Source organism: Xiphias gladius, chromosome 5 (genome assembly GCF_016859285.1).
Source record: "Xiphias gladius isolate SHS-SW01 ecotype Sanya breed wild chromosome 5, ASM1685928v1, whole genome shotgun sequence".
NCBI lineage: Eukaryota > Metazoa > Chordata > Actinopteri > Istiophoriformes > Xiphiidae > Xiphias > Xiphias gladius.
In genome coordinates, this window is record NC_053404.1 from 3,506,014 (window position 1) to 3,531,604 (window position 25,591).

At 40.9% G+C, this 25,591-nt stretch overlaps 2 protein-coding genes and 1 non-coding gene across 3 annotated transcripts; 1 reads left to right on the top strand and 2 right to left on the bottom strand.

Annotated features, from left to right (window-relative positions):
• Positions 1-550: 550 nt before the first annotated feature.
• On the bottom strand, positions 551-11,330 carry LOC120790060 (mitochondrial poly(A) polymerase). The gene is made up of 9 exons (XM_040127330.1): positions 11,123-11,330; positions 10,269-10,441; positions 9,905-10,138; positions 9,497-9,721; positions 7,240-7,451; positions 5,747-5,973; positions 3,373-3,465; positions 3,187-3,260; positions 551-1,102 (listed from the first exon to the last, which is right to left on the bottom strand). Exons 1-9 carry the CDS (start codon positions 11,271-11,273, stop codon positions 764-766), a joined length of 1,728 nt encoding a protein of 575 aa, XP_039983264.1. The 5' UTR covers positions 11,274-11,330; the 3' UTR covers positions 551-763.
• Positions 11,331-11,787: 457 nt separating this feature from the next.
• Positions 11,788-18,525, top strand: map3k8 (mitogen-activated protein kinase kinase kinase 8). The gene is made up of 8 exons (XM_040127629.1): positions 11,788-11,911; positions 12,596-12,943; positions 13,094-13,264; positions 13,752-14,013; positions 14,784-14,890; positions 15,863-16,015; positions 17,331-17,577; positions 17,743-18,525. The coding sequence occupies exons 2-8, from the start codon at positions 12,623-12,625 to the stop codon at positions 17,865-17,867; spliced, it is 1,386 nt and encodes a 461-aa protein (XP_039983563.1). The 5' UTR covers positions 11,788-11,911; positions 12,596-12,622; the 3' UTR covers positions 17,868-18,525.
• Positions 18,526-23,746: 5,221 nt separating this feature from the next.
• On the bottom strand, positions 23,747-23,818 carry trnaa-ugc. The gene has a single exon. It is a non-coding gene; the product is annotated as a tRNA-Ala (tRNA).
• Positions 23,819-25,591: the final 1,773 nt, after the last annotated feature.

A 25,591-nucleotide genomic window follows, 5' to 3' on the forward strand; every position in this document is an offset into this window, starting at 1 on the left:
GGAAGCTAACTAGTGACAAAGTCTTGTAATTGCTCTAGTATGTTGTCACACATCAGGAGCCAAATAAATAAAGGTTTAATTCCTTTTGTCAACTTGCTGGAGATCAAAAGTAAACAAGAAAAGGCTTTTCTCTTTTTAAACAACTAATTGAAGATTGAGGAAATATATAAAGTTTAATATTTCTTTCTACACCCCTAACTATTTAACTCATATTACTGATGGCTTCAGTTATATTTTTGATGCATCTGATATCCTTTGACTGCCTTTTGACAGTTCTGGGGCCCCATAAGAACCAACCCCAGTGTTTTCAGTTAGCAATAAAAGCTTGACTATATAATTCCACATTATAATATTAACGAAATAGAAATAAAATATTCACAGGTATTTTGTTTGAATTGTAAAAGGACTATGTTGATAATCAGTACACGTTAAACAGATCTTGAATAAAATGAACACGTGAATCTACAGCCTCCTGCATGAACATAGGATTTGCATCAGTTTCCATAGTACTGCCTTTAATTACAACAGAGTAGGTAAATCTACAGTAAAGTATACAGTAACCACTCCTTTATTTCAGGTCCCGAACATATGCACATACCAGCCTCAGTAACACCCTCCAGTGTTCATGTTGGGAACTACAGCCCTGCAGATGTAATCACTGCAGAAGATGCTCCTGCTCTTTCCTCACCTCCTATGTGAGACATCAAACAGGAACACCAGTGCAATAGATGTTGGAGCTTGTTTCTGAGATTCTCAATGAGTCTTAGTTCATCTTTTGCTGATTTTTATTCTTCAAGGATTCTAACAAGCTCTTAATCCTCTCACTGGCTGGTTCCCGTCTCTTTTTCTTGCGACTTTTGACCCCTGCAACCTGTAAGGGCAGGAGGATGGTAGCAAGTCCCCAAGGTGCGGGAGTGTCGCCCCCCCTGTGATCTCTGGGCATGTTGGTTCCACTCTGCTGGAGTATCCAGGCACTCTCCTGACACAAAGCCACAAAACGGTCTAGTTGTGTGGCGTTGACGTTCTTGCTGACATTCAGAGAGGTTTCGAATGGGTTCTGGATGTGCAGCGGGGCCACCTCCGGCTTGTTCTGCTCTTTGCCCTGGTGAATGAGAAGGGGACATTTGTGAGTAGCAGCGGCCATAAGCACAGGCCTGTATGCAGTGTATATTATGGTCCATCTATCTTGTTGGTCATGGTTTTAGCTCCTTGCAGCTGTATCTGGGGCATCCTCTCCACAGGCTAACAGATGGTAGAGGGAGAGACATAGACATGGCTCTCGAAGACATTTTGACTAGAGTCAAGAAAAAGCAGAAGGATTTGAAAAGGGTGAGCTGATATGGAAACCTGCTACACAAACTGAACATGTTAGCAGCTAAAGCAGATATGGTCTACACTGGTGTCTAGCAGTAGTGGCCGTCAAATGAACCATCAATGTGTCAGTCAGAGAAAAGTCAAGAACTGCCCATGATACTTTGCATGTAGTATCCTGCTTGGAGCCTTACAGTAATGGAGCTGAAGGGATAGAGCTATGGAGCTGGGGGGATGGGAGGGACTGAGGATGGCAACATAAAGCCATCAGTCAGAGGAGCGGAGCGAACCGGAGAATTGTGGCACAGTAAAGCAGATTTATGGCTGTTGCTCCACTGGTGAAAGCCTATAGGCACGGGTCATGGCCACAGTCTACCTGTAAGCTTCCTCTGCTGTGTCAAACTTGATATTACTCTCATATATTAGGCTGCAGGGTCTCTCTTTCCCAGTGTGATCAATTCATTAAACACTCGCAAAGTCCCTGCAACTCAAACTGTGCCACCAAGGCATGAAACCCTATTTTATGAACTAAATTACTACTGGGAAAAGTAATAGCTGATAAGTAGGATATTATTCAATGTTACAATTTTTAGAGGTAGTTTAATTAACTATCCTGTATGGCTAGAGAAGAAAAATTAGCTCTGAAAACTTGCTGTGATATAAACTTTGAGATACAGCAAGACTTGGAAAGAGATTTCAGACCCTGTTGGCTTGATCTTTCCGTTCCATTCTATTTTTAAAAACTCAAAGTTCAGCCGTAGATGCTCTTTCACTGCCTAGAAAAAGTATTCCACAGACACAAACTGGCAACAACAGGATAAATACGGGTTCAAATAGAACAAATATGCATTTGTTTACTCTTAGCATGACAGAGCTCCTAATTCGGATCTCAGCTCATGGGCACGGGGGCCCCTTGGGGCTGGCATCAATCACATATGACAAGGATTGCTGTCATCTCTGTGTGTGTGATAAAACACCATCCACCAAACACTGCCTTTATTACCAACAGATTTCTCGGCAGGTGCTCAGCTCTGACGCTGGGAGCAAAAGTTGAAAGAAGGCTGAACTGGCTTTCCTTTAGTGCTGAAGTCCTTTCTGAGGGTCTTTTCATTGATATGCTGGTTTTTCAGTGATGCAATGTCCACAAAACAAGAGCTTTGTAGACATGGAATGGGCAACGTTGCAGGATATTAAAGTGGTGGCTTTTTGTCACTCAGGCGTAACTGTCTTTTACGTTAACGTCCCTTATCGGCTTTATTCAGAAGTGACTGGAAAGAGCCACAATTCTTGCGTATTAGGCACCTGGTATGTGAAAGGAAGAAATGTGAGTTGAAATGGTACGAAGGAAGAAGGATGATTCTGTCCTCTCACAGATTGCATTGGTGATGGATTCTAAAACTTATTTTGCCATTGAAGCCTTAATCAATTACTGTGGTGAGTATGAGGGACGCTCATCACAGCCTCTCACAGTACATAAGAGATGCATCCTCCATCAATTAAATCATTTATCAGAGAATTCTGCTACCTGTTTTGTAATGTCCAGCAAGAGTTATAATATAAAGAACTTTAACATGCTTTGGTTCGCAGACTGTTGTCACGTAAGAACTGTTTAAGAAATGTTATTAGATCTGACCTAGCAAGATTTCCTTTGTCACCGTACATAAAAGTGGCTTGGACGTTTAGTCAAGACATGAGACCAACTACATGTTGGTTGCCATCACGTTTACATAAAATGGTGCACGCCTGCAAAACACGCACAACTAATTCAACTTACTCTTAATACTAGCTAAATAATCAAAAGATGACAAAGTGTCATCACTGGGAAAATTCTGTGGTTACATGTGACTATTTGGACATGAATAAGCATATATATACCTTTCTGATATTTACGGACATCCTGCTGAATGCAAAAGTGGCGTAGAACTCAAAGAATTCGCACAACAGTTGCTCTGAAACAAAGAAAGAGAAGTCACGTCAGTGTGAACGGCTGCTAACAGAAATGCTGTTATCGATCCAACTGAATTGTAGCCCTACGGCCCTGATTTCACGCTCTGTGCTCACCTAGTGTTTCAGTGTTGCTGTGGAGCTGGATCTTGCTGAAGTCGCTGACAAACGTGCAGTCGTTCCCCTCAATCACGCTCTTGTCCGCAGGACCTTGTAGGACGAGAGCGGGGATACAAGGTAAATGACTGCCTTTACACGCCTGTGATGGCCATAAACAAGACGCAGATGGATGGTGTCGATGCATTCATGGAGAGGAAACAGAGACACAAAGGGAAGGAGAGAGAGCAGGTGGATGTACACTTGTGTGTATGCAGGTGGACGAAGAAAAAGGAAAAAAGGAGAGCATGGATCGTGTCCTTGCTTGGCTGGTTTACATCTCCAGCGGTGCCCTTGTTCCCAGTCTCCTTCACCACAATGAAGCCGGTGTTTTTGTGTGTCTCTCTTTTGTTGCACCGCTGTTTAAATAGCTGCCCGTGTGCTCGCATGTGTGTGTTCGGAGGAGGAGGGGGTCATCGACCTTCCCAGAGTGATGGGTCTTTTATTGTCCTGTAAGCACTCCGTGTGATAGAGTCTGCGCTAAACGGGGCCAAGAAGGAGGTGGTGGTGGAGGAGGGAGGGGGAGGGTAGATTGCTTTTGGAAGGCAATTATCAGGCAGCCAAGGTGATGGAGAGAGGGAGAGAGTGATGGAGGGGCTGCGGGGGACTCTCAGCCTGGTGTATTGGTGGTTGCATTATCAAATGATACTGGGTTCCATGTTCATTACGGATGTATACGTGGTAATAAAGGCCTTTAAGTCGCCCACAGGACCAAAATTAAAATGTCACTATTGGGTTGAACTGGTGACAACTGGTAGACACATATGAGACAAGAGGTCAACATAGTACACATTGCTTCATTTTAAAGGGGTCACAAGCCAAAATCCTTGAGAAGTTTTTCTCTCACTAAATCCTTATCATAAATTCTAGACTTGAAATAATTAGTCTAAACTTGAAACGATTATTTGATTAACCCATTATCAGCATTTAATTTAATAATCGATTTATTGTTTAAGATATAGTTCCAGCTTTTTTTTTTGTCCTAAAGGGAAATAAGCTGAATATCCTTAAGCTTTGGACTGTTGGTCGGACAAACTAGACATCTGACAACTCCACTTTTTGCTTTAGTAAACTGTGATGGGCATTTTTCACTATTTTCTGACATGTAATAGATCAAGTGACTAATCAATTAATTGAGAATATAATCTGCAAATTAAATCACCTCTACCCTAAGATTAGCTGATTGATCTTAAACAAGAGAATTTTGTGCCTTTTTTTTTGTCTTATGTGATAATAAATACAATATTTGTGGGGGTGGACTGATGGTCAGACAAAAAAGATATTTCAAATGTCATTCAGGAAATTATGACGGGCTATTTTCTGAACACTTTTAATTTCCAAATAATTTATTGAATAATCAAGACAATTATCATTTTTATTATTGTTGTTGTTATTGTTATTATTAATGCAGCCCTAATACATTGTTACATTTCAAACCTTTACATAAAAGTTATTTAACTCTAAGAAATCCTATTTCTATTAAACTTATCTCCTCCCCACAGTGTTAAGTTTGTCATGACCAAATGGCACCTTTTTACCCATGTAATGGGGTAGTCCTGGGTTTGCAGGATTTTGGAAGCTGTTGTCTACTTTGAAAATAAAATACCTTATTGAGTTCTTTCTTTTGATTGATGACTCTTCTTTGGCATTACCACATCTACAGAAACATATTATTTGCTGGTTTCTATGGAATCATCAATAAGTTGAGTGCATGTTGTAAAACATTTTATATCATAATATTGGTAAATACCGTGCTGTAGTAATTTTCCCATAAAATTTTCCCTAAAATTACCTGCTTATACTTAGGACAGCCAGAACTGTATGTCTGTTCTTAGCTTATCCTGTGAATTAAATACTTGGCAAATCAAGATACTTCATATTGATGCAAAAATCATTTAAAAAAAATGCAATATTACCATATAGTAGTCATGCTAATTGATTTGTACAATTTCCAATAAAGGGAATAAATACCACGATGTAGCAAAATCTGCAACGATAGACAAATTTCCATAATTTCATGGAATATTGAACAACATATTGCCCACCCCTTATCACAGCTATTTTTGTTCTGAGGTTATGGTGGAGGAATGGAGTCTTTAACCATGGTGGAATTGTGTTTGATGAATGGGAGCGCATAGTGCGGTGGGGGAAGATGCGATGCATGTGCTGCTTTATGGCCCTGTAACCCCGTCACACTGGACCTCCCCCGTGTGCACCTTTTAAAGATGTAAAAAATCAATAAAAGTTTGATCGTGTACAAAACGGGGTGAACTACTAACGTGCATGAAAAAAATGACAACATATCTCCCGAGTGAAAGGTGATGCTGGGTGGTACCTGCGAGGTCTCTGAGGTGGTCCAGCGTGGGGATTATGGGAGGGCTCCTCCTCTGCAGGAAGAACAGCACCATGACGGTGAGGGAGAAGTTGGTGATCCAGGCCCCGGGGATGCTGCTGGTGATACCGTGAGCTCGGGCCCAGCAGCGCACAGTGAACACGAGGCAACGCACCCGCGGGTCCACCTCTCCGTACAGGTAGAGCAGCTCTGTGCTCTTCATCGCCACCCTGTGGAGAGCACACAGGATTACCACTACTGCTGACACTTACTCTGCTGCATGCTTTAACGGAGATATATTGCTGTCTGAGACTTTTGACTTCCAAAGCAAGAGTGGGCAGTAGAGTTACTGATAAATTTAATTTGGGTGGGTGAATGTAAAAAATTTCTTTATTTTTATGTTCTGCATTTGCTTGCTCTGTTATCTAAACTACTTGCAATGAATGACAGGACTGGGGCTCAGTTCAATAGGACATCTGTTCTCTTTATGGGACAGTCAATTACTGTAGGACATGCTGCCACCTCAAATTGTCATAATAAAAATATCAAATAAGAAAAAAAGGGCAATTAAAATATTTTTATATCTGTTCACTGAAGACCTGTTATAAAATCCCTGCAGCTTGCATTCAACACTGTGCCTACAGATCTGTGATTAAAACAGTATTAGTATACTCACTGAGTATAATAATATCAGCACATTCTCAACTGACTGAATGACATAGTTCAAAGCCAAAATGTACATCTACGTATCCTCTGAAGTTCAGAGAAGGGGATACTGTCTGTATTATGCTGAATACCAAGAGTCAGTGAAACTAAAACCACCATACCTTACTCATTACACCAAAACCACCACTAGGGAGCAGCCTTCAGTTCTGCAGTGGCTGACTCAGTCATAGCTGCTGTTAGTTTTCTTTTTCTCTGACACACACACACACACACACACACACACACACACACACACACACACACACACACACACACACACACACACACACAAGCAGGAAGTTGCTGCGCTTCAAAGATCTGAGCATGATATACGAAAAGTCCCCCTCACATCCACCCACAGCGGATGGCTCAACTCCACTTCCTTAGAAACTGCAGTGGTTTTCTATACGTTGGCAATGGTGTACGTGTTAACGTTGCCATCGGCAGAGACCAGGATACCGTTCCGGTGTGAAGGGAAGAAGTGAAACACAAACAAGCCCCCTCGTTGGCCCTCCTGTTCAGTTTCACAGTGGCAAGCATGCAACCATTGCAGCACTTCCTGTCAGAGTTTAGTTTCTGTTTGGGGCTTTTGCAAAGCTAGTATGACCCCAAGAATTTTTGACTTATGACCAGCTCTAAGTGACATTTCGAGACATGACTGTACCACTGCATGAAACTGATCCATTCTTTTGTAAAGCCCTGCAACACCAGAGCCACGTAAAAGAATCTTTCATTCTGTTTCGGTGTGGTGAACAGGCGACAATCTCAGTATTTGTGTACAGGATGAATACCTGTTGTTGGCTGTGAGGTCACACTGAAAGCCAGATGGCTGGTGAGCGAAACGGACCAGGGGGCATCGGGCATTGAGAATCTTCTGCACACCCACGCACCCCGGCCCAAACTGGTCTACACACTCCCCAATGACGGACAGGATGCTCTGGGTGACAGCACGCTCCGAGTTGGCCCTCTTCATCTGGTACTCTAGGAAAAGACCTGATTTTGGCTAAAGACAGAGAGATGTTTAGAGATGTTTAATGACCCTAAAACACTCTTCTCTTGTTACCTGGTGCACTATATTACTGTACACATTTATGTACTATATTCTGCTCTCCAAAATCCCCATAATGGAACAAAAAAGTATGGTCCATAGCACGAACACAATTTTGTGCTAAAAATAACACAATGACATGCTTTGCCTTTGATGGATGTGAAAATTACATCGAAACAATACCTTTCAGTGATAAATGATGATTTAGATTACTCATAAGTGTTTGAAATGTCAATTTATTGCTTACTAGAGAGTAAACTATTAAGTTTGTATCATTTAGGACATACTGAATGAGCAAATGATGGAGCGATTTCAGACACAGCTTTTTACTGGCCTCTTCCACTGAGAGGTCAAACGTCATGGTCAGCTACAAAGCAGCACCAGCTCGGGCTGGTAGGTATTCTGTGTCTTGCTCAAGGACACATCAGCAAGGATTCTGAACCTGCGTCTACTACATGAACTGCTCCACCTCAGTAATTCAGAATAAGGTTAAGACAGTACAACTGATCACACCTTGCTACCACGCAAGGTGCTGACCTGACCGTCAGCAGCAATGTGGGATTCTGTGTCTGGCCCAAGGACACTCTGAGACACTGAACACTGGTTAAATGATGAATATTTTCAGCTCTACACGAGATGGCAAAACACTCAACTACACAGTCATAAAAACAAATCTTGTAGGACTCTGATACAATGTAATTATAATCCCTGACAATCTCCTGGATTTTGTTCAGGCTACTTAGTGTATTATTGTGGTACAACTTTACTTCAACCCCTCTATTTAGCATTTATAAGCACTATACAAACATTTATTAAATGGCTTATAACACACTAAAATGTAGTTGTCTGGAGATAAGGACATTTTGAAATGTTTATTAATGTACAGTATTAGTCAACAATTATACCTCCTCCTATGAAGACATTTTATATTATTACAGCTATGTTTTATTATATTGACATTTATTATATCTTTATGCAGAAGCTTCCATTTACCGGTGTCCACAGGGGGAGTTATAGTTGTTGTAACTGTAATAGTGTGTTAACAACCATTAAAAAACATATATATATACTGCTTACAAATAGTGATGACGCTGATGTTCTAGAAAACCACATCCAAGTTTTTTTAACAAGTGGCTTTATGTGAAGCACTTTGAATTACTTCCACTGTACTTCCAATGAATTGTGCTATATGAATACATTTCTGATCAACTGATTTTTCGATTAAAAAAAATCCAAGTGTTACCATGCAACTATTACTTCTTAGCAAAAGGTTATCAAGTTAATAAACTGTCCGCTTTTACTGAATGCCACTTTAATAACAAGAATAAAAAAGTCTTAAAACTAGGAGCACAACAATACTGACAATAATTTGATTTCTTTTAGCAAGTCCTTCATGAAACATTTAATTTTACCCACATTCCAGTTTAATTCTGATACTTTCAAAACATTTTGCTCTGCTACTGTGATATAATTAACCGATTCCAGACAAGTTATTGAATATAAAATAATCCTTTACCGAGATGATGTTTGAGTATTTTGGAAGTAAAAGCTTCAAAGAATTTCAAAGAAATGATTCATGCAAAGCAGTCATGTGTGTCAATCGTGTTTTCACTCTGCAGAACTCGGTGCTCACTGAACTCACATGATGGGAAACTGACTGTGGCTACAGCAACTTGTGGCTGTCTCTTGGTTTTTGGTTTTTTGGTTTTTTTTGAAAGGCGTAACTGTTGCAAGTGGAAAAAGGTGCCTCACTTTGTTCAACTGAATCTGGTCCAAATCAGTATTATACCAAAAAGCTTACATATTCTGGTGGCAGAGGCAGCACTCCTTTGCAACATTTTATGTACAGTACCTGTTCGATCAATTGTAAACTGAGAATGTTTTGTCTGGCTTCACTAAAGTAAAGCTCCCCTGTCTACAGGTGACTTTGGTTTTTAGAAATTAACCTAGAATCCTAGGAAGACACCTACTCATGGGCTACCCCGAACTCCCATTATTACCATCTTTACATTCCTTCCAGTGATGCCATCCAGGTCCAGAAACATGTCTAGGTCACACCCCAGCTTCCCAAAGCCGTTCACTGACGAGCCAAATGGCTTGATGGTGCATTCTGGGAAATAAGCAGCAGCAATGTCTTTGAGCAGAGAGCAGACAAGAAAACGCAGCCTGCTGTTCTCCTCTGTTAGCTGATAGGCTTCTGTCAGGGAGGTTATCTGTCGGTCTATCTGAGGGGAAATAAGCAGACAGGCCATGGTTCAAACAATCCTTGGGCCATGTATCTTGTGTTTTATACTTAAAAGGATCTAATCAAATGGCTTCACACATGTATTTGTCTTTAAAGTTCAATCCATGTCACTGGATTAGTCCTTTATTCTAGTCCTTTAGTCTCGGTATGATACTCCACTTACACTCTCCTCTCTGGACAGTCTCTGTATGAGCTCATTGATGGGAGTGCTGGTTTGTGGTCGACACTTTTGGCCTGACTTCTGGTTTGCTGAGTCAACTGAGCTGAGGTCACTCACTGACAGCAGTCTCGATTTAAAAGGCACCATGGATTCATGGCTGACGCTGGGGATGGCAGCCTCTTCGAGTAAAGAGGCGACGCTTTCCCGGTTAGCAAACTCCACTACAGCATACATGCCCTGGAGAATAACACCGTTAAACACAATTTCTTCATCCACATGAATCATAGTATCACAGTAAAACCTGTTATATGTGCACCATAAAATATGTCAAGAAAAAAAAAAAAGATGTGCTTGGTTTGTCACTTACATAGCTTTCATAAAAGAAGTGTGTCTTGATATCTCCATGTCTTGATAAATACTTGAGGAACTTATTCTCATTGGTTCTGGAGTGGCAGCTGATGAGAACAGATCTCTCTGCTTGTTCTTGTCTCTCCGTCTGGACAGCATACAATGACTTTTGTCCGTCCTTTTCCTTTTCATCTGACAACAAGAAGCAAAATTATTCAACACTTACATAAATAACTTCACATTTTTCTTGCCGGAAGACATTTCTTTCTTGTCATTGTCCATCCCTGTACGTTTAGCATGCTGCTGTTGTCAGTCACTTTGCAACACTGGCCGTTGAAGACTTCACGCTAACTTGTTACGAGTTTGAGCTTTGATAGCCCCAGAATGGATCACCAAACTTCATAGAAAAACTGACCATTTTAAAGTATGTGGCACTGTAAACAGCCAAACGTATTCATGCCACAAATTGCATATAAATGCCACAGATTACAAGACTGCTACGTGCCACATTAATAAGTCTTATGAACTTTCATAAACAACTGTTCAGTTCGGCATACGTTAATCCACAAAGCAGGAACTGCTAAAATCAAATCTTAATTTATATGACAGAAAAATTCATTTTGGAGATTTTACTGAGCTGGGACTCCCTGGTGGACAAACGCAATACCGAAATTTGCCGAGACGCTAATGATTTCTTAAGTTTTTTATTCTCTATGAAATAAGCTGGGCATTTTGGACGATAGACACGGCTACCCGAAACACTTAGGATTTCTGAATGAAGTTCGTGACGGATACTCTACAGGAGACAGCGGCATGTCTCAGGGCTAGCCTGCAGGCGAACTTGGTTAGTTTGACAGCTTAATACACACTAACCACTTTCGTCTTTTCGAGTTGCCTCGGCTTGCGCGGCAACAACGTTTGTTCCAATACTTCTGCGCGGAAATGTATCGACCTTCTGTAGGCACCTCACCAGGCTCCCCCGTCCCCACATACGTAACCTGCACACCACAAAGGAGGACGCCATTGCTATTTGGAAGAAGCTAAAGGGCGCATGCGCATGCCTCTTCTACGGCAACTGAGCGGTACCAGAACGGACTTAGGGCTCAGACTCATTGTGGCACTAAAAACAATACAATAAAATCTAATACATGTATATGGATGGTTGGTTATACTTTTACGGTGTCCTTCGTAGCTATTTTAGAACTGCAGCTGTAACTTAAATGTATTTGCTTCTTTTGACGATCTATGTTTGATTACCTTAAACGTGTCTAATGTTTTTCTTTCTTTCATTTTTTTTTTTTTTTTTACTGACTTACATTAAGTGCTATCCTTACAAAAAGCATAAAAACACCTTCTTTTTTTCCCCCCGCTGTAAAATACCCAGCGATTCTGCGGAAGGTGTCCTCTTTCAACAGTCAACCCACAAGAAATTTGTTTTTCATCTGACAAAACAGAAGAAAGGGAAAACGAAACCTACAGAGAGTAAAATTGCTGGCACCTGACGTTAAAGGCTGCTACCTACGCGCTGATCGAATATACTTCCTGTGTTTACTTCCTTCTAAATACAAGCCAACCTCTCCCTCTCAGTCAGTCAGTGCTGGTCGCTGGAGATGCACTATGGAGAGGCGACAGACCCGCTAAGATTCCGAGTCGACGATTGTGGCAAGTACTGTCCGTTTGTTCGCCACCACATCCCAACAGACGTTATCCCAAATAAGCTCTGTTATCTGTTGAAATCAAAACTAGCGGCTGAATATTTTAGAGACCGGTTGTGATATCCGTACCGCATCCCCAATTATTACTGTCATTATTATTGTTGTTGTTGTTGTGTAGAGGAAGGCGTTCAGAATTTGCGCTTTTAGATTCTCATAGAAGAAATTTATCTCAGCGGCTTATTTGTTCAATTTTAACATGGAGTTTGGTGGGGAGGGAAATCCCTCTGTGTCTAAAAAAGAAATATTTTGCAGATGTGTGTGATTTGCATGTAGTCATTTGTATGACAAGCTAGATTCCTATTCATAAACAACCAACGAGCACTGATGAGCTTTTCTTTACAATAGATGGTTAGCATTGTGGGTTTTTTATAGATGTAAAATAAGGTCCAAGCTTTCCTGAGGGGCTTCCCAGCTTTACTGTGAAATTCCCTTCATCTGCTAGGAAAATAGTCCTGTAAGCCCCTCCCAGCTGAACCACAGCTTCACTGCTTCAGTGTCATGTCACTCTGCATCCTGCGCTCCAGATGACATTTTTAAAGCCCTCAGCTGACTGGTGACCGATGGGATTTCTTGCGAGTCTGAACTAAACAGACAAATGTCCATAAACTGAACTCCTGCCGTTTCGTTTTAGATCAAGCAGGACAAGTCGAGCATCACGATGGATTACAAATACGATAATGGAATAGAACTGCTGTTGGCTCACATGAATATAGAGGACATCATCAACGCTACAGAGACCCTGTATCAGCTTGAAGAGGAAGAGGTGGAAGAAGAAAGTTTGTCATTTGAAGAGGAAGGTTTCTCGCAGGAGGAGATGGATGAGGGCTCGGGGAGTGAGCAGAAGGACCATCCGGATGGGGTATGTGGTGTTCGTTACGGGACAGTGACAGACCTCCTGTCCTTTGTCAACCTTCTCTCCAACATGCAGGCAGCAGCCCTGCAGCACCTGCCTCAGGAGATGGGAGTCCTGCTGAATAAGGTGAGAGTCTGTTTTTCTTTTCGTCCTTTAACTGTGACCCCATAACAAGGCTGAATGTTTGTGTGCGTGAAAATTTGTCTTTTACTGTGTTTACATTTTTAATATGATGCGGCAAGAAAAACTCAGTCATTAACTGACCTTTCTTTGCAGAAGGAAATGGCTGTAAAAAAAGGCCGCTACCAGATCAACATGGACGTGCTCCTATTTCCATGGAAGTTGACCTACAAGAATCCTGGCTCTGGTCTCGTGCCAAAGGGCTCATTTGGGAAAGTCCACTTGGCTCAGGACACCACCACCAGGAAGAGAATGGCTTGCAAACTGGTGAGTCCTGCTGAGCAATGACTGGAATCCATCCCGTTCCGACTTCTCGGAACTCTGGCCCTTGCTGCCAAATATTTCACCTGCCAAGTCCTTTTTGTGAACAGAGCAACTACTCCTGTGTTCGTGCAGGGATTCTTTTAAGTCAGCATGACATTTGGTATGTTTTCTCTTGAAGTAAAAGAGGAAGAGTGCTCTTAAAAGAAGAACCAGTTTCTTGTAACAAATTTACAAAATGGCCCAAGAAGTGCAGAATGGAAATTTAACAGTATGTAAATGTCTTTAATTTTTTTCCTAAATGGAAAATACTGGCATATGAGGGAGGAGTAGTTTCCTACCTAGTCTGGTGCTATTATCAGAAGGCTATGTTGACATAGTGTATTGTGCACACAGTAACCAGTACACTGGAGAAGTCTTACTGGCACTAGTCTACAGTATGGTGACAATTTGCAGTGATGAATTTATTTACATCTCATCGCCACCCTCGCAGATTCCCATGGAGCACTTTAAAGCAGCCGACGTGGAGTTCCAGGCTCGGTTCCGACATGAAAACATTGCTGACCTCTACGGTGCTGTGCTCTGGGACCAGACTATCCACCTGTTCATGGAGGCCGGAGAGGGCGGCTCGGTCCTGGAGAAGCTGGACAGCTGCGGGCCCATGAGGGAGTTCGAGATCATCTGGGTGACTAAGCAGGTCCTGCGGGGCCTGGAGTACCTGCACTCTCATAATGTCATCCACCACGACATAAAACGTAAGAGCAAAAGAAAAAAAAAAGTTTCATCATTCACTCGTTGAAAGTTTTTTTTCCTCTTTACGTGAAAGTCATAAGCCACAGACGGACGCAGTTTATAAGAATAATTTGAGAGTCATGAGAGCCAAGCACAATAAATCAGGACAGACAGCCACAAACCAAAAAGACCACACAAATCTTACACAGTCTGACTTACAGAGTATTATATGCATTTCCTGCTCTGTAGGTCTGACTAATGCTTTTTGAGGAAATGTTCAAAGGTACCGAGGTCACACTGACAAAAAATGTGCCAGCTAATGACTGAGTTTAGAAGAAGACAGGGTAGTTACAGTAGGTCGGGCTCATCTGAAGTTTGATATGAGGTAGTTGTAGCACAACAGCAGCCGGGATCAAAGCATTCTCCACAGCCATCTGTCAGCCTCATGTCCTCAAGGCTTGTTGCTGTCAGGAAATCCCAGCTGGCTTCTCATGCTCTCTCAGGGTTAAGCGTAGGGTCCAGCATGGCCCTCTGACATGTTGCTATAGTTGTTACTGTTTCCCGCCTGCGATGAAAATACGTAATTATGCCTCAGTGAGGATTTAAAGCACATTTCATGAAGGGCTTGCCCTCAAATTATCTGTCAAATTCCTTTGCCAAAAGAACGTGACTTACTTAAGGGAGGCCTCAGTGGCCTTTTCTCAGTTGAAATGGAATCAAAGAGAGCCCGGCGCCTCTGCAACATCTGTAAATCATAACTTTCCTTATTTTTTTTTTTTTATTTTTTCTTCAGCCAGTAACATTGTCCTGATGTCAGACAAGGCAGTGCTTGTGGACTTCGGTCTGACGGTGCAGATGACAGAGGATATTTACATTCCAAGAGACCTGAGAGGAACAGAGGTGAGAAAAAGAGCCAGGGATCTGATGCATTCTTATATAAAAAATATATATAAAAATTGTTTACTCCAATCAATGCTTGTTTTTCTGTCTCTGAACTTGTGTGTGTGTGTTTACTAGAAAAGGCAGCAGTCTTCTTGACTTATTAGTCATTTTAGACTTCTCAAGGGATTTTGACAAATTAGTCTTAAAACTTGTCAGCTCTTATCTCTCTCATCTCCAAAAATGATTTTAGAAAATCAGTGATTGGCAACAGAGCAGTCGTGTGTGCACTCATTGTCAACTGATGCTAATAATAGTCTGTTTATACAGGGCATTCTCAGTGCAGACGTTTTAATCAGCACTTGGGAAAGCTCAGGCCAGTCTAAGAGATTTTTCACAATCCTTTTCCCCCCATCATGTATATTCTTAGTTTTCCCATGCTTTCACCTGTTTGTGTGTCAGTCTGTACAACTCTTTGTACATGCACCCTGGGCCCCTCACGGTTTGGCTTGTGGAAAGTCCCAGAGCAGACACACAGCAGGGGTTACGGAGAGCAGGCTGGAATTTCCAGCAGAGAGAGAGAGGCAGAGAGAGAGAGGCAGAGGGAGAGAGGCAGAGAGAGAGAGAGAGGCAGAGGGAGAGGAGCAGAGAGAGAGGAGCAGAGAGAGAGGAGCAGAGAGAGAGGAGCAGAGAGAGAGGGGCAGAGAGAGAGGGATGAACTCTGGTTGTGTGTTTACTGTTCAAACTCCAAAGCCCAGCAACCTTCAGCACTGCCTTAACACACAGAGCATTGGGTCTAGAGGTTAGTTTGTTTGTTGCAACAGAAAACCCCCTTTATTGCAAGAGGTTGTTTCCTGTTTGTTGTATCACACTGAACGGGAAACTAATAAAAAAAACAAAAAACAGAGGAACCAATTTTACACTTTTTCCTGCCATTACGCTCTGCAGGTCTATTACATCCAGTTCATGTAATGTTATCCATCTCTCATTTAGATGTATATGAGTCCAGAGTTGGTTCTGTGTCGAGGACATGACACCAAGACAGACATCTACAGCCTGGGCACCACCATCATTCACATGCAGACCGGTAGCCCTCCCTGGGTCCGCAGATACCCGCGCACTGCCTACCCATCCTACCTCTACATTGTAAGTACTGGCCGTTTTTATTAGCCATGTTAACAGGGTAGAGTGATGCTTGGTCAAGTCGTTCTATTGGTTGGTCCACCACCTTGGTCCAGATTTATATAACTCAGCAATCACTGCATCATTTGCAATGATGCAAAGAGCATCATCTCAAATGATGCAAAATGCCTATAAGCAATATATTTGTAAAATCGATTACTAGTACACTACTTATACTGTGAAAGGGGTCGCTTATACTATTTTAGCATCTTTCAGCTCATTGTTTTGGCTTTACAATATGTCATTGTTTTGTTTACAGCAGGTTTCCACTGCCCAATAGTAGTTAAAAAAAAAAAATCAGTAGATGCATTTTCAAAATGTTAACACGCCAAAATGAAATACTGTATTTAGAAATAAATAATACATGAACAATAAAAAAAAAAACAATTAATTTCTCATCTAATAACTGGAAGTATATAAGGGTGCATCATTAAAACCAAGGGCTGTATTTCTTAGAAGACTTATTCAAGCGTAGAGGCACATGACCTGAACGATTTCTATTTGCAACAAAGCATTTGCCATTTCCTTTTAAGTTTTTTTCTGACACCCCCCTCTAGCCAATCATTACATTAACTCCACCACAACTATGTGATATCGAAAGCAAGTTTAGGACCTCAGCTTTTAGCCATCTAACAGTTTGGTTGTCTTTGCATTGAGCACCACATCTGCAAAGAGCCACTGGCAGAGCAATCATCTATAGTATATTACACGTATATGCCACGAGAGAGGCAGTATCTTGTATCTTGCTGCATTTCAAAAAGTGACACTTTTCCCATGACCTTATTCAGGTCTCCCACACTCTAGATTATCATGGGATAAAAAAGGCTTAATCTGACTGTTCACAGTGTCAGACCTATGACCCATTTAGTCAGTCACTACTTCTCTTTCCTTTAAAGGTTTTCCATTACATGGGTTCTTTCAAGCTTTCAAGAAGTCCTGCTTCTGTTTTTGATGATTATCAGCTCTTTTAATTTAGACAGTTACTCACTTCCTTGTGAAACTGCTGTCATGGAGAAGTAGTATTGCATTTTTAAATCACGTCTGCAGACTGAGCTATGCTATTTTACCTTGTTCCTTTTTACCACAATCAAATTTGGTTTACAAGCTACTACTCACAATGACACTCCAAAAAGAAAACAGGGTCAAAGCTGCTGGAGGACTTCTATGTGGCTGGTGGTTTTTGGTTATTTGGAAGCCTTCACCGGCTTTGTAAGTTTAATTTTTGTCTTTCATGCTGCATTTTACTAACACAAATTTTGCCTTACATGCTACCCAACAGATACACAAGCAGGCACCCCCTCTGGAGGACATAGCGGGGGACTGCAGCCTAGCCATGCGCGCCTTCCTGGAGCGAACCCTGGAGAGGAACCCTACTCTGCGGAGCTCGGCGTCCGAGTTACTGAAGGATGAGGCCATCAACCCGCCCAGGGAGGATCAGCCACGCTGCTGGAGCCTTGACTCGGCACTGGAGGAGGCCACCCACACTATGCTACGGCAACAGAGCCAACACCAATACACCACACAGGGTAAGGACCTAGGTACTGAGCTTAACTTGTTTGCAGTGATAGACATTTATGGATACATTGACAGCAGCAATAACACACTGTTGCTGCCTGTTTGCAAGCATGAACACTGGGCACTAAATATGCTCACACTACTTATACATGTACTTTTTTTTGTTTCCTCTGCAGAATTGTCTCTGTACTCTGAGGGCTCTGGCCACATGAGAAGAAAGGGCTCCTTGTACATTGACCTAGGGGCGTTGTCAGGTTACTGTAAACTGGTGGCAGGGCCCCCCACCTCTGAGTATGGCTAACACCTGACCACAACTCATCATTTTGTGGATAAACTGTTGCTGAAGCCAAGTGATGATTTACTTTTAGCCTTCTTTAATAGTCTGGCTCACCATTCACTGTTAAGGGCTGACGAACAGTTCAGACAGGAGGACAGCTGCAGGCTGCCAGACATGGCTCATTGGCAAATTGAAAATATTTACAAGAGTCAGGAGGACTTTTAATGAATGGAACCAGCTCAGCCTGAAATGGACAACACTGCAGGACAGTGGTTGGATGAGATCCATTGTAAATAAATGAGCATTAACTATTGGTGTAATTCCCCAGACTTCCTTGTGGGATGTCTTTACGTGCTTTATTTCACTGTGGTAATTAACACAGTAAAAAATTAAATATATGCTGTTTTTTTTCATGAAACTAGTCTTCAAGAATAAGTTATTCTATCACTAAAAATCTAAGCTATCTGTTAAAAGAATGTGTGCACTATGTGAACATGTGTGACATGTAGTTCTTTATGGACTTCCTCTTGTTTATTCCTGTGGAATATTAATAGCATCATTATACTATGCATTTTAAGCTTCTGTGGAATGCATGTGCTACCTGATTTGTGAATTGGTGTCATCTGAAATTGTCCAGAGTTTGAAATTGTATCAGTCATTATGCAATAAAAGGGCAATAAAATGAAAATCCCATGCTGTCTGTGATATATAACTACTTTGTCAAGAAGGCAATAAATTAACCAGGTTATTTTTTGGTTTTACTGCTTCACAAATAGGGGAGACTGGTGTGCAATTAAGACACTCAGTATATCAGTATGATTCACTTTCATTTTCTTACATATGTCCTGACTATTAGACTAATAGATATCTGTATAAGCACGCTGACAGTACATACTGTATATGACGCTCTGAACATGTGCAAGTTGTAGGTGAAAAACTACAACAACACCAAAATCGACCTATGCTCACCCCCTGCAGCTTTAATTTAAGGACACCGGGTGAACCCAGAATTGGAGGACTCTGGTGTTTTAATTGAAGCCTCCTAGAGGAAGAGTAGTTCAGAAGGAAAATTAGCAAACTATTACAAGCCATGACGGAAGAACTACCATTTGCTGAAGTTGTGTTAGAGTGGTGGGAGGGAGCCAAACGTAGGATTCAAAAAGCATACATTAATTACAGTAAATGGTTAAAAAAAAGAAAATAAAAAAGAAACAAAAGAGTACAAGTAAGGAAAGAGGTAGAAAAGCTAGAAGAAAATACCAATCATGACATAATACATCAGTTTAAAGAACAAGTTAGACCATATCGAAATCAAAAAGTGCTGAGGAGCAAAAGTATGAAGCAGAGCAAAACATATCACAGAGGGAGAAAAGCGCACTTCATTTTTTTTGGGTTTAGACACGAAGAAACAAGCCATTCATAAAGGAACTAAAAAAATGACAGAGGTAAAATAGTAACAAACTACAGAAATTTTACAAAACAGTACAAAACTACTATGAGAACCTATTCAGAAGCAACAAAACAGAAGAAAAGAATATGAGAGAAGAAGATAGAGATGTGTGATTCTCCACCCTCTCTAAAAGAAACAGAGAGAGTAATAGACCATTTAAGCAATAATAAAAGCCCAGGCACAGGCGGTTTAACAGGAGAATTTTACAAAGCCTTTGAAAGCAGTTTGGCTCCCATCTTATTAAGCATTTACAATAACATGGATAGTAGAGGTCGCACTCCCAAGACTTTGACCGTCGGCCGGATATAACTATATTATATAAGAATGGAGGGAACAAGACCCTGCTAGAAAACTACCAACCCATTAGTTAATTAAACACAGATTACAAAATTCTAATGAAAATACTTGTAAACAGGTTGAATTCAGTCATCAATAGTTAAATAGGCCCAAGTTTCCAGCATTCCTGGGCGGGACATCACAGACAAATCTCGTCAGTGAACAATGAATCACATGACAAAACAGGGAGGCATTTATTTTAGGCACTGATCCGGAAAAAGCATTCAACAGAGTTGAACACAGTTTCTTATGGGCAGTTCCACAAAAATTCAGATTTGGCATAACTACTCTATAATATTGCGTACAGCTGTATCAAATGTAACAGACACATCACAGGAAAGTTTCCAATCCAGAGGTCAGGTAGGTAGGGCTGTCCCCTCTCCTCCCTATTGTGCAGCCTGGTGGCCGAACACCCTCGCCCTTCTAATCAACCAGGACAGGCAAATAAAGCACATAACATCTCCCACAGGATAATAGTGAAAAATACTACAGTATGGAGATGACACAAATACAGTGGTACAAAACGCTTATAGTATAGAGAGGGTTTTAATACAGATTTCAGAATACAGTCAAGCTTCAGGTGCTAAGTCAACATCACCGACATTGGCAAGGCGGTGCAGCCTCCAGGAGGTGCAACTGTAGGGAGGGAGAGAGTGGGAATGAGAGAATGAGAATGTCAAGGTCTTGGGAGTGCACCTCGGGCAGGTTAAGGGAGCTGCCAGAGATAAAACGTGGAGGGAGGTGCTCAGTGAGATCAACAGCACACTAGCGTTGTGGAAAATGAGGGGGTCTAACGTTGAGAGGCAAGGTGGTCGTTGCCAACTCCCTCGTGCTCTCAAAGATCATCCACACACTATCAGTCTACGACATGCCCAGCCAAATTCTCAACACCATCAATAATAGCATCCCAACATGTCTGTGGGGCAATAAACGGAGTCTAATAGAGCATTAAACAATCATAAACAACTTCAGAAAGCGAGGTCTAAATCTAATAGATATAGGCACCAAACAAAACCTGCACTGAGAGTCAAAATAATCCAAAAATACCTGCAAAACTCAGACAAACACGTATGGAGGGACTATTTTCATGAATCGTTAACATGTGGCTCACTGACCAAAAGGACTGGCGCTGGTCTTTATTTACTGGATTAACAAAGAAAATAGCAGGTGTAACCAATCAGTTAATCAACATCATACACTCAACAGCAAGACACATCATCTACACCTCAAGGAACTATGGAGTGCACGAAAACAGTGAGACTGACAGGTGGCAACGATTCAAAAACTTCGTAAAACTGCACACAAGGACCATGTATACAGCCATCAGAAGAGGACAAAATATTTCTGAATGGAGCAGGGATGGTAAAAAGAATGGCAAATAACGACTTGGAATTTGCTATTGAACATAACATGGGTTTTCTGATTGATATCTATTTGATATCTTTATTTTGTTTCTCAATTTAATTTGACTATTTGATTTCATTTCATTTTATTTGAACTCATTTTATTTTGCTTCAGTTTTGATTTACTTTACTTTAAGCTTGTTGCACTTTTGTCTTGTTTTGTCAATTTTTGTGTCCACTGCTCTCAGTTCTGCATTCACTTAATCATGTCTTCCTTGAGAAACACTAGGTGAGGGTATTGTTTAAATGTGAGGGCAAATTTCTGTTTCTGTCCAGCACTGTTAATGTTTGTGCACAAAATCTTTAATGTAAATAGCATGTGAAAATGTAAGATTTAGCATGAATCCTTTTTGATGATAAAAGAGTTAAAAAAAAAAACGTGCACAAGTGTAAGCGATGATGCATGGATCATCATGTTCCACTGTTAAAACTACAAAATGGATGGCAATAAATGAAAGACACTGACATCAGTATACTAATATCTCCTACTAACAAGGGGCTTTTGCTTGAAGCCTCTCATGGTTTTCCAGCTTGCAACCCACAGTTTATGTGCAAAGATATATTTGATAAAGAAATGACGACAAGCTCACTGCTGAGTGTTAATGGAAAGAACAGAATGAATTTTGTCTGTTCTTAAGGGAACATGATTTCATGGTAACATATGAATGGGTGGCTCTCTGCCTCTCTCTTTACTGTCCAAGTAAATGAAGAAATCAGACCCAGCCTACTGCCAAGTTCAACCTCTGCATTTAATACACCCATGTAGACTCCTTTAGGGGACTAAGCAGGTGCCATGATATGAGACAGTTTTGTTTTAGAACAGGATTAAAAGTCCACAGCCATGCAAGCTTCTTTGAATGAATTAGCTTCTTCAATTGAGCTTTTTTACAACAACAAGTTGATTTAAATCTAAAATAGGTTTGAGTATTCCTAGAGCATAAATGTACACAGGAAATACATATCTTTATATGAGTAATGTTTTTGAAAGTGAAATTGGCCATGAATTGATAAATTAATTAACTAAAAAACAGTTAAACAAAATGCTATTCACACATCAGTGTAAATAATCCTATAATATACTTTATCTAACTAGTGGCACAGCAAAATGCACAAGTATTTTTACTTGTGTTACACTGAGTGCGTTTTTCTGATGATACTTCTGTACTTTTACTTGAGTAAAATTTCCACTTGTAATGGAATATTTGTACATTATTATTATTAGTTTTACCTTGGTAAATAATCTGAATACTTCTTCCACCACTGTCCTTTTTAATGAGATTTCACATGGCATCCTGAAATTTTTTTGTACGTTTGCATAGTTGCTACGGGACATTTGACTTCCAACATGGTGCTAGCTAGTGAATACACACTGTGTGAACCCACATGAAGCAAAACTGCATGACTGATAATGTTCCTGCATATATAACCATATTCTACGCTATTTTAACAGAAAATAGAGGTAAAATGGTGAAAAAAAACTCAAAGTAACATTTCATTGTAAGGTGCCTTGTGTGGTATTTCCTGGATTCCCCAGCTAGCAACCAGGTCTCATAGATGAGGTGTCATTTTTTGCAAAGCCCTCTCCTACATTACTTTTAACTGTTCTTAATTAGTCATGGGCAGTACCTATTACTGATTTTCCATCAGGGAGACCCATGTGGTTGAAATGTGCGAAGTGTTGCTCTCTCATCTGAAGCTCAGGCCTGCTCTTCCTCTTTCTAAAAGCCTGACATGTGAGCGGAGCTCCGCAGTGGAGGGGGTTGCCTCTGAGTCTGATCTGAAAGCCAGCATTTACAGCGATATTCACTGGTTTCCACTGAATGTAATACTACCATCTGCTGGTTATAGCAGATACAACTCTCCCTCAAGTGCTTCTAGTGAAGTGACTGCACTCACCAGTGGCCACTGTGCTGCTATCAGGCTGCTGTAAAGATCAAAACAGGAGCATTTATATAAGGTCTACTACAAGATTTGAATGACCAATTCTTTGGCCTCTATTTTATTCTGACCCTGGTCTGCTGTAAGTCAGCAGTGTAGAGACTTGACCTGCTGTTCTTCCTTGTGTGAGCTTCTGAGTCTGCAGAAAATCGTCCAGAGTTATCATATATCACCTATGGTGGCAGCTGTTGTAAACACAGACACCCGCCATGCTTACATTTGTATTCTGGCCACTAAGAGCATGATGTGGCTTTATTTAACATGTTTTGGACATTAAATATGTTGCCATGCATCTGCATGTAAGCACAGCCCATTTTATGACTCTTTTTTTTTTATTTAAAAAGTGTTTAGGACCAATTTAAAGTTAAAATCTTTTTAAATCTTGACTAGATTTTGATTGTATTTATTTTACAGGTCATTTGCCATGAACACAGGGATTATGGTGCACAAAAAGGACTGATTGCTTTGACTTTACACTGAGTTACCAGTTTATTAGGTGGCTATACAATATAATCCAATCTAATAACACAGGTCCGCAGTAACTTCTATCGTCCTAATATTAAACTCATAATTTTCATTCTTGTTGACAGTGTGTCAGAGGGGTGTTCCGGTAGAAAGTAGTGGTGTTGTATTTTAGTAGCAGTTTCTGACATTATTTCTTAAGATGTGCATACTTGCCTCTCTTCACTGTGAAGTCCTTTGATCCGTAGAGAGCTTTCAGCTGACTGCCAAATCACATGAGGTGTGCCATGTTTGAACATCAACATAAAAGCACATGGAGATGCCGGGGATTGAACCCGGGGCCTCATACATGCAAAGCATGCGCTCTACCACTGAGCTACATCCCCCTCTGAGAGGCCAGGATGGTAACAGTGAAACTGATCAGAGGTCTGAGATGTCCGTAGTTTAGTATGTCTGTGACTAACACTAAGATTAATGTTGACTATCGCAACTTTTCTGAAAAAGCGTAACAAGTGAGTGGAGTAGACACTTTATATCTATGAAGATAATTAACCAAAAGACCAAGTAGTCACTATCTGAGAGTACTAAGTGATCGGGAGCTGGATTTGCTGTTTCTTTCTTGAAGACATTTCATGACTCATGTAAGAGGTCCCCCAAGTTTTCCTGCCTGCTAACGGCTCTGAATCCAATATTGGGGTATTTGTGTGTCTATCTAGTTAATGATTATACATCCTGAAAATATTTGTAGAAGATTTTCCCTCCTGATAAAGACAAAGCACAAACATCATGGTGGTACAGTGAAAGCACAATTTTGTGAACGGTTGGATGATTAAAGATTAGCAACTTCATTCTGGAGTGGCCAGTCTTATTGTCCTAATTTTAAACTGGCATGAGTCAAGGTAGATTTATTTTCACATCAGCTGTAACATGTTGCATCTTAATTCATTTAAAGTAAAGAAGCCTTTAACTAAGACACTGTCTCTGGTAATGATCTTTTCACTTTTTGTGGTATGGAAGTAGTGCTCATCATTAACATTTTTTTTTTTGGTTTATAGTAACATAAAAAGGACAAATGTGGTACAATGGTGTATGTTGGATGGCTGTGGAATGAAGGAGCTAGCCTTCCTCCATGGTCTTAATCGGTGCAAACTTAATTTTTATAATTCATTTAACTGTCTCCTAGTCCTTAGATTTGTGTCCTGTGCAGTTATTGTAAAGGAAGGACCTGATGCAGATGCTGGGGATTGAACCCAGGGAATCATACATGTAAGGCAGGTTCTCTACCCCTGGTGTACAACCCCCCAAGTGAATCCCATGCATCAATAGACATGGGAAGTGGGATGCTGAGTGGCTGCTGCAGATTACCTATCCTGTCCTGCGCTGCTACTTTGCTGTGATCCAGGTTTTAGAAGATTAGTTAGATCGTTTATGTTATTCTACCTTGGAATCCTGACGTGATTGCTTCACGCTCAACTAAAAGCGTAGGGGAGCTTCTTTATCGTAGCAAACATCACAGTAATTGGCCATAACAAACAAATCAAACAGAGAAGAATAGCAAATTTTATTCTTGAAACCACCCTCCAAACATTCTATTGAACTTTTCTTAAAGTTTATCTGTGGTACCTGTGCAATTCAAGGCAGTTTAGTTGAAGGGGTCAACAGAAAGCTGAGCTATAGCGCCCTCTGGAAAATTAGATGAAAGAAATGTTTCTAACTAGAGTGATGCACACACACAACAACATACTATGCCTGAAATAGCGAAGAAATGAACGTGTAAATTCTTGGAAGGCAGCTATGCTCACCACTATACCACCATCGCAACAGAAAGTGGTGTTGGCTGCTGAGTGAACAGTTTATGTCAGTGGAGAAATTTGACTGGGAAGGCAGGAGGAGATTGTTGAATTTGAAACACATGCTGTGAAAAACTAAATAATTGAAGCACAAAAAGAGTGGATACTAAAGGCAGGGATGATACACTGGCCGAGGTTATACAATATCTAGAGGTACTAAAAGGGAGCTGGATTTCCTGTTTCATTTTTGAAGACATTTCACTGCTCATCTAAGAGGTCACTCTAGTTTCCCTGACTGATGAGGAGTTGCAGGAAGTTTAAGCTTTATTGGATTTCTTCCACTGGCTCATATCAGTTTCAAAAACGTGA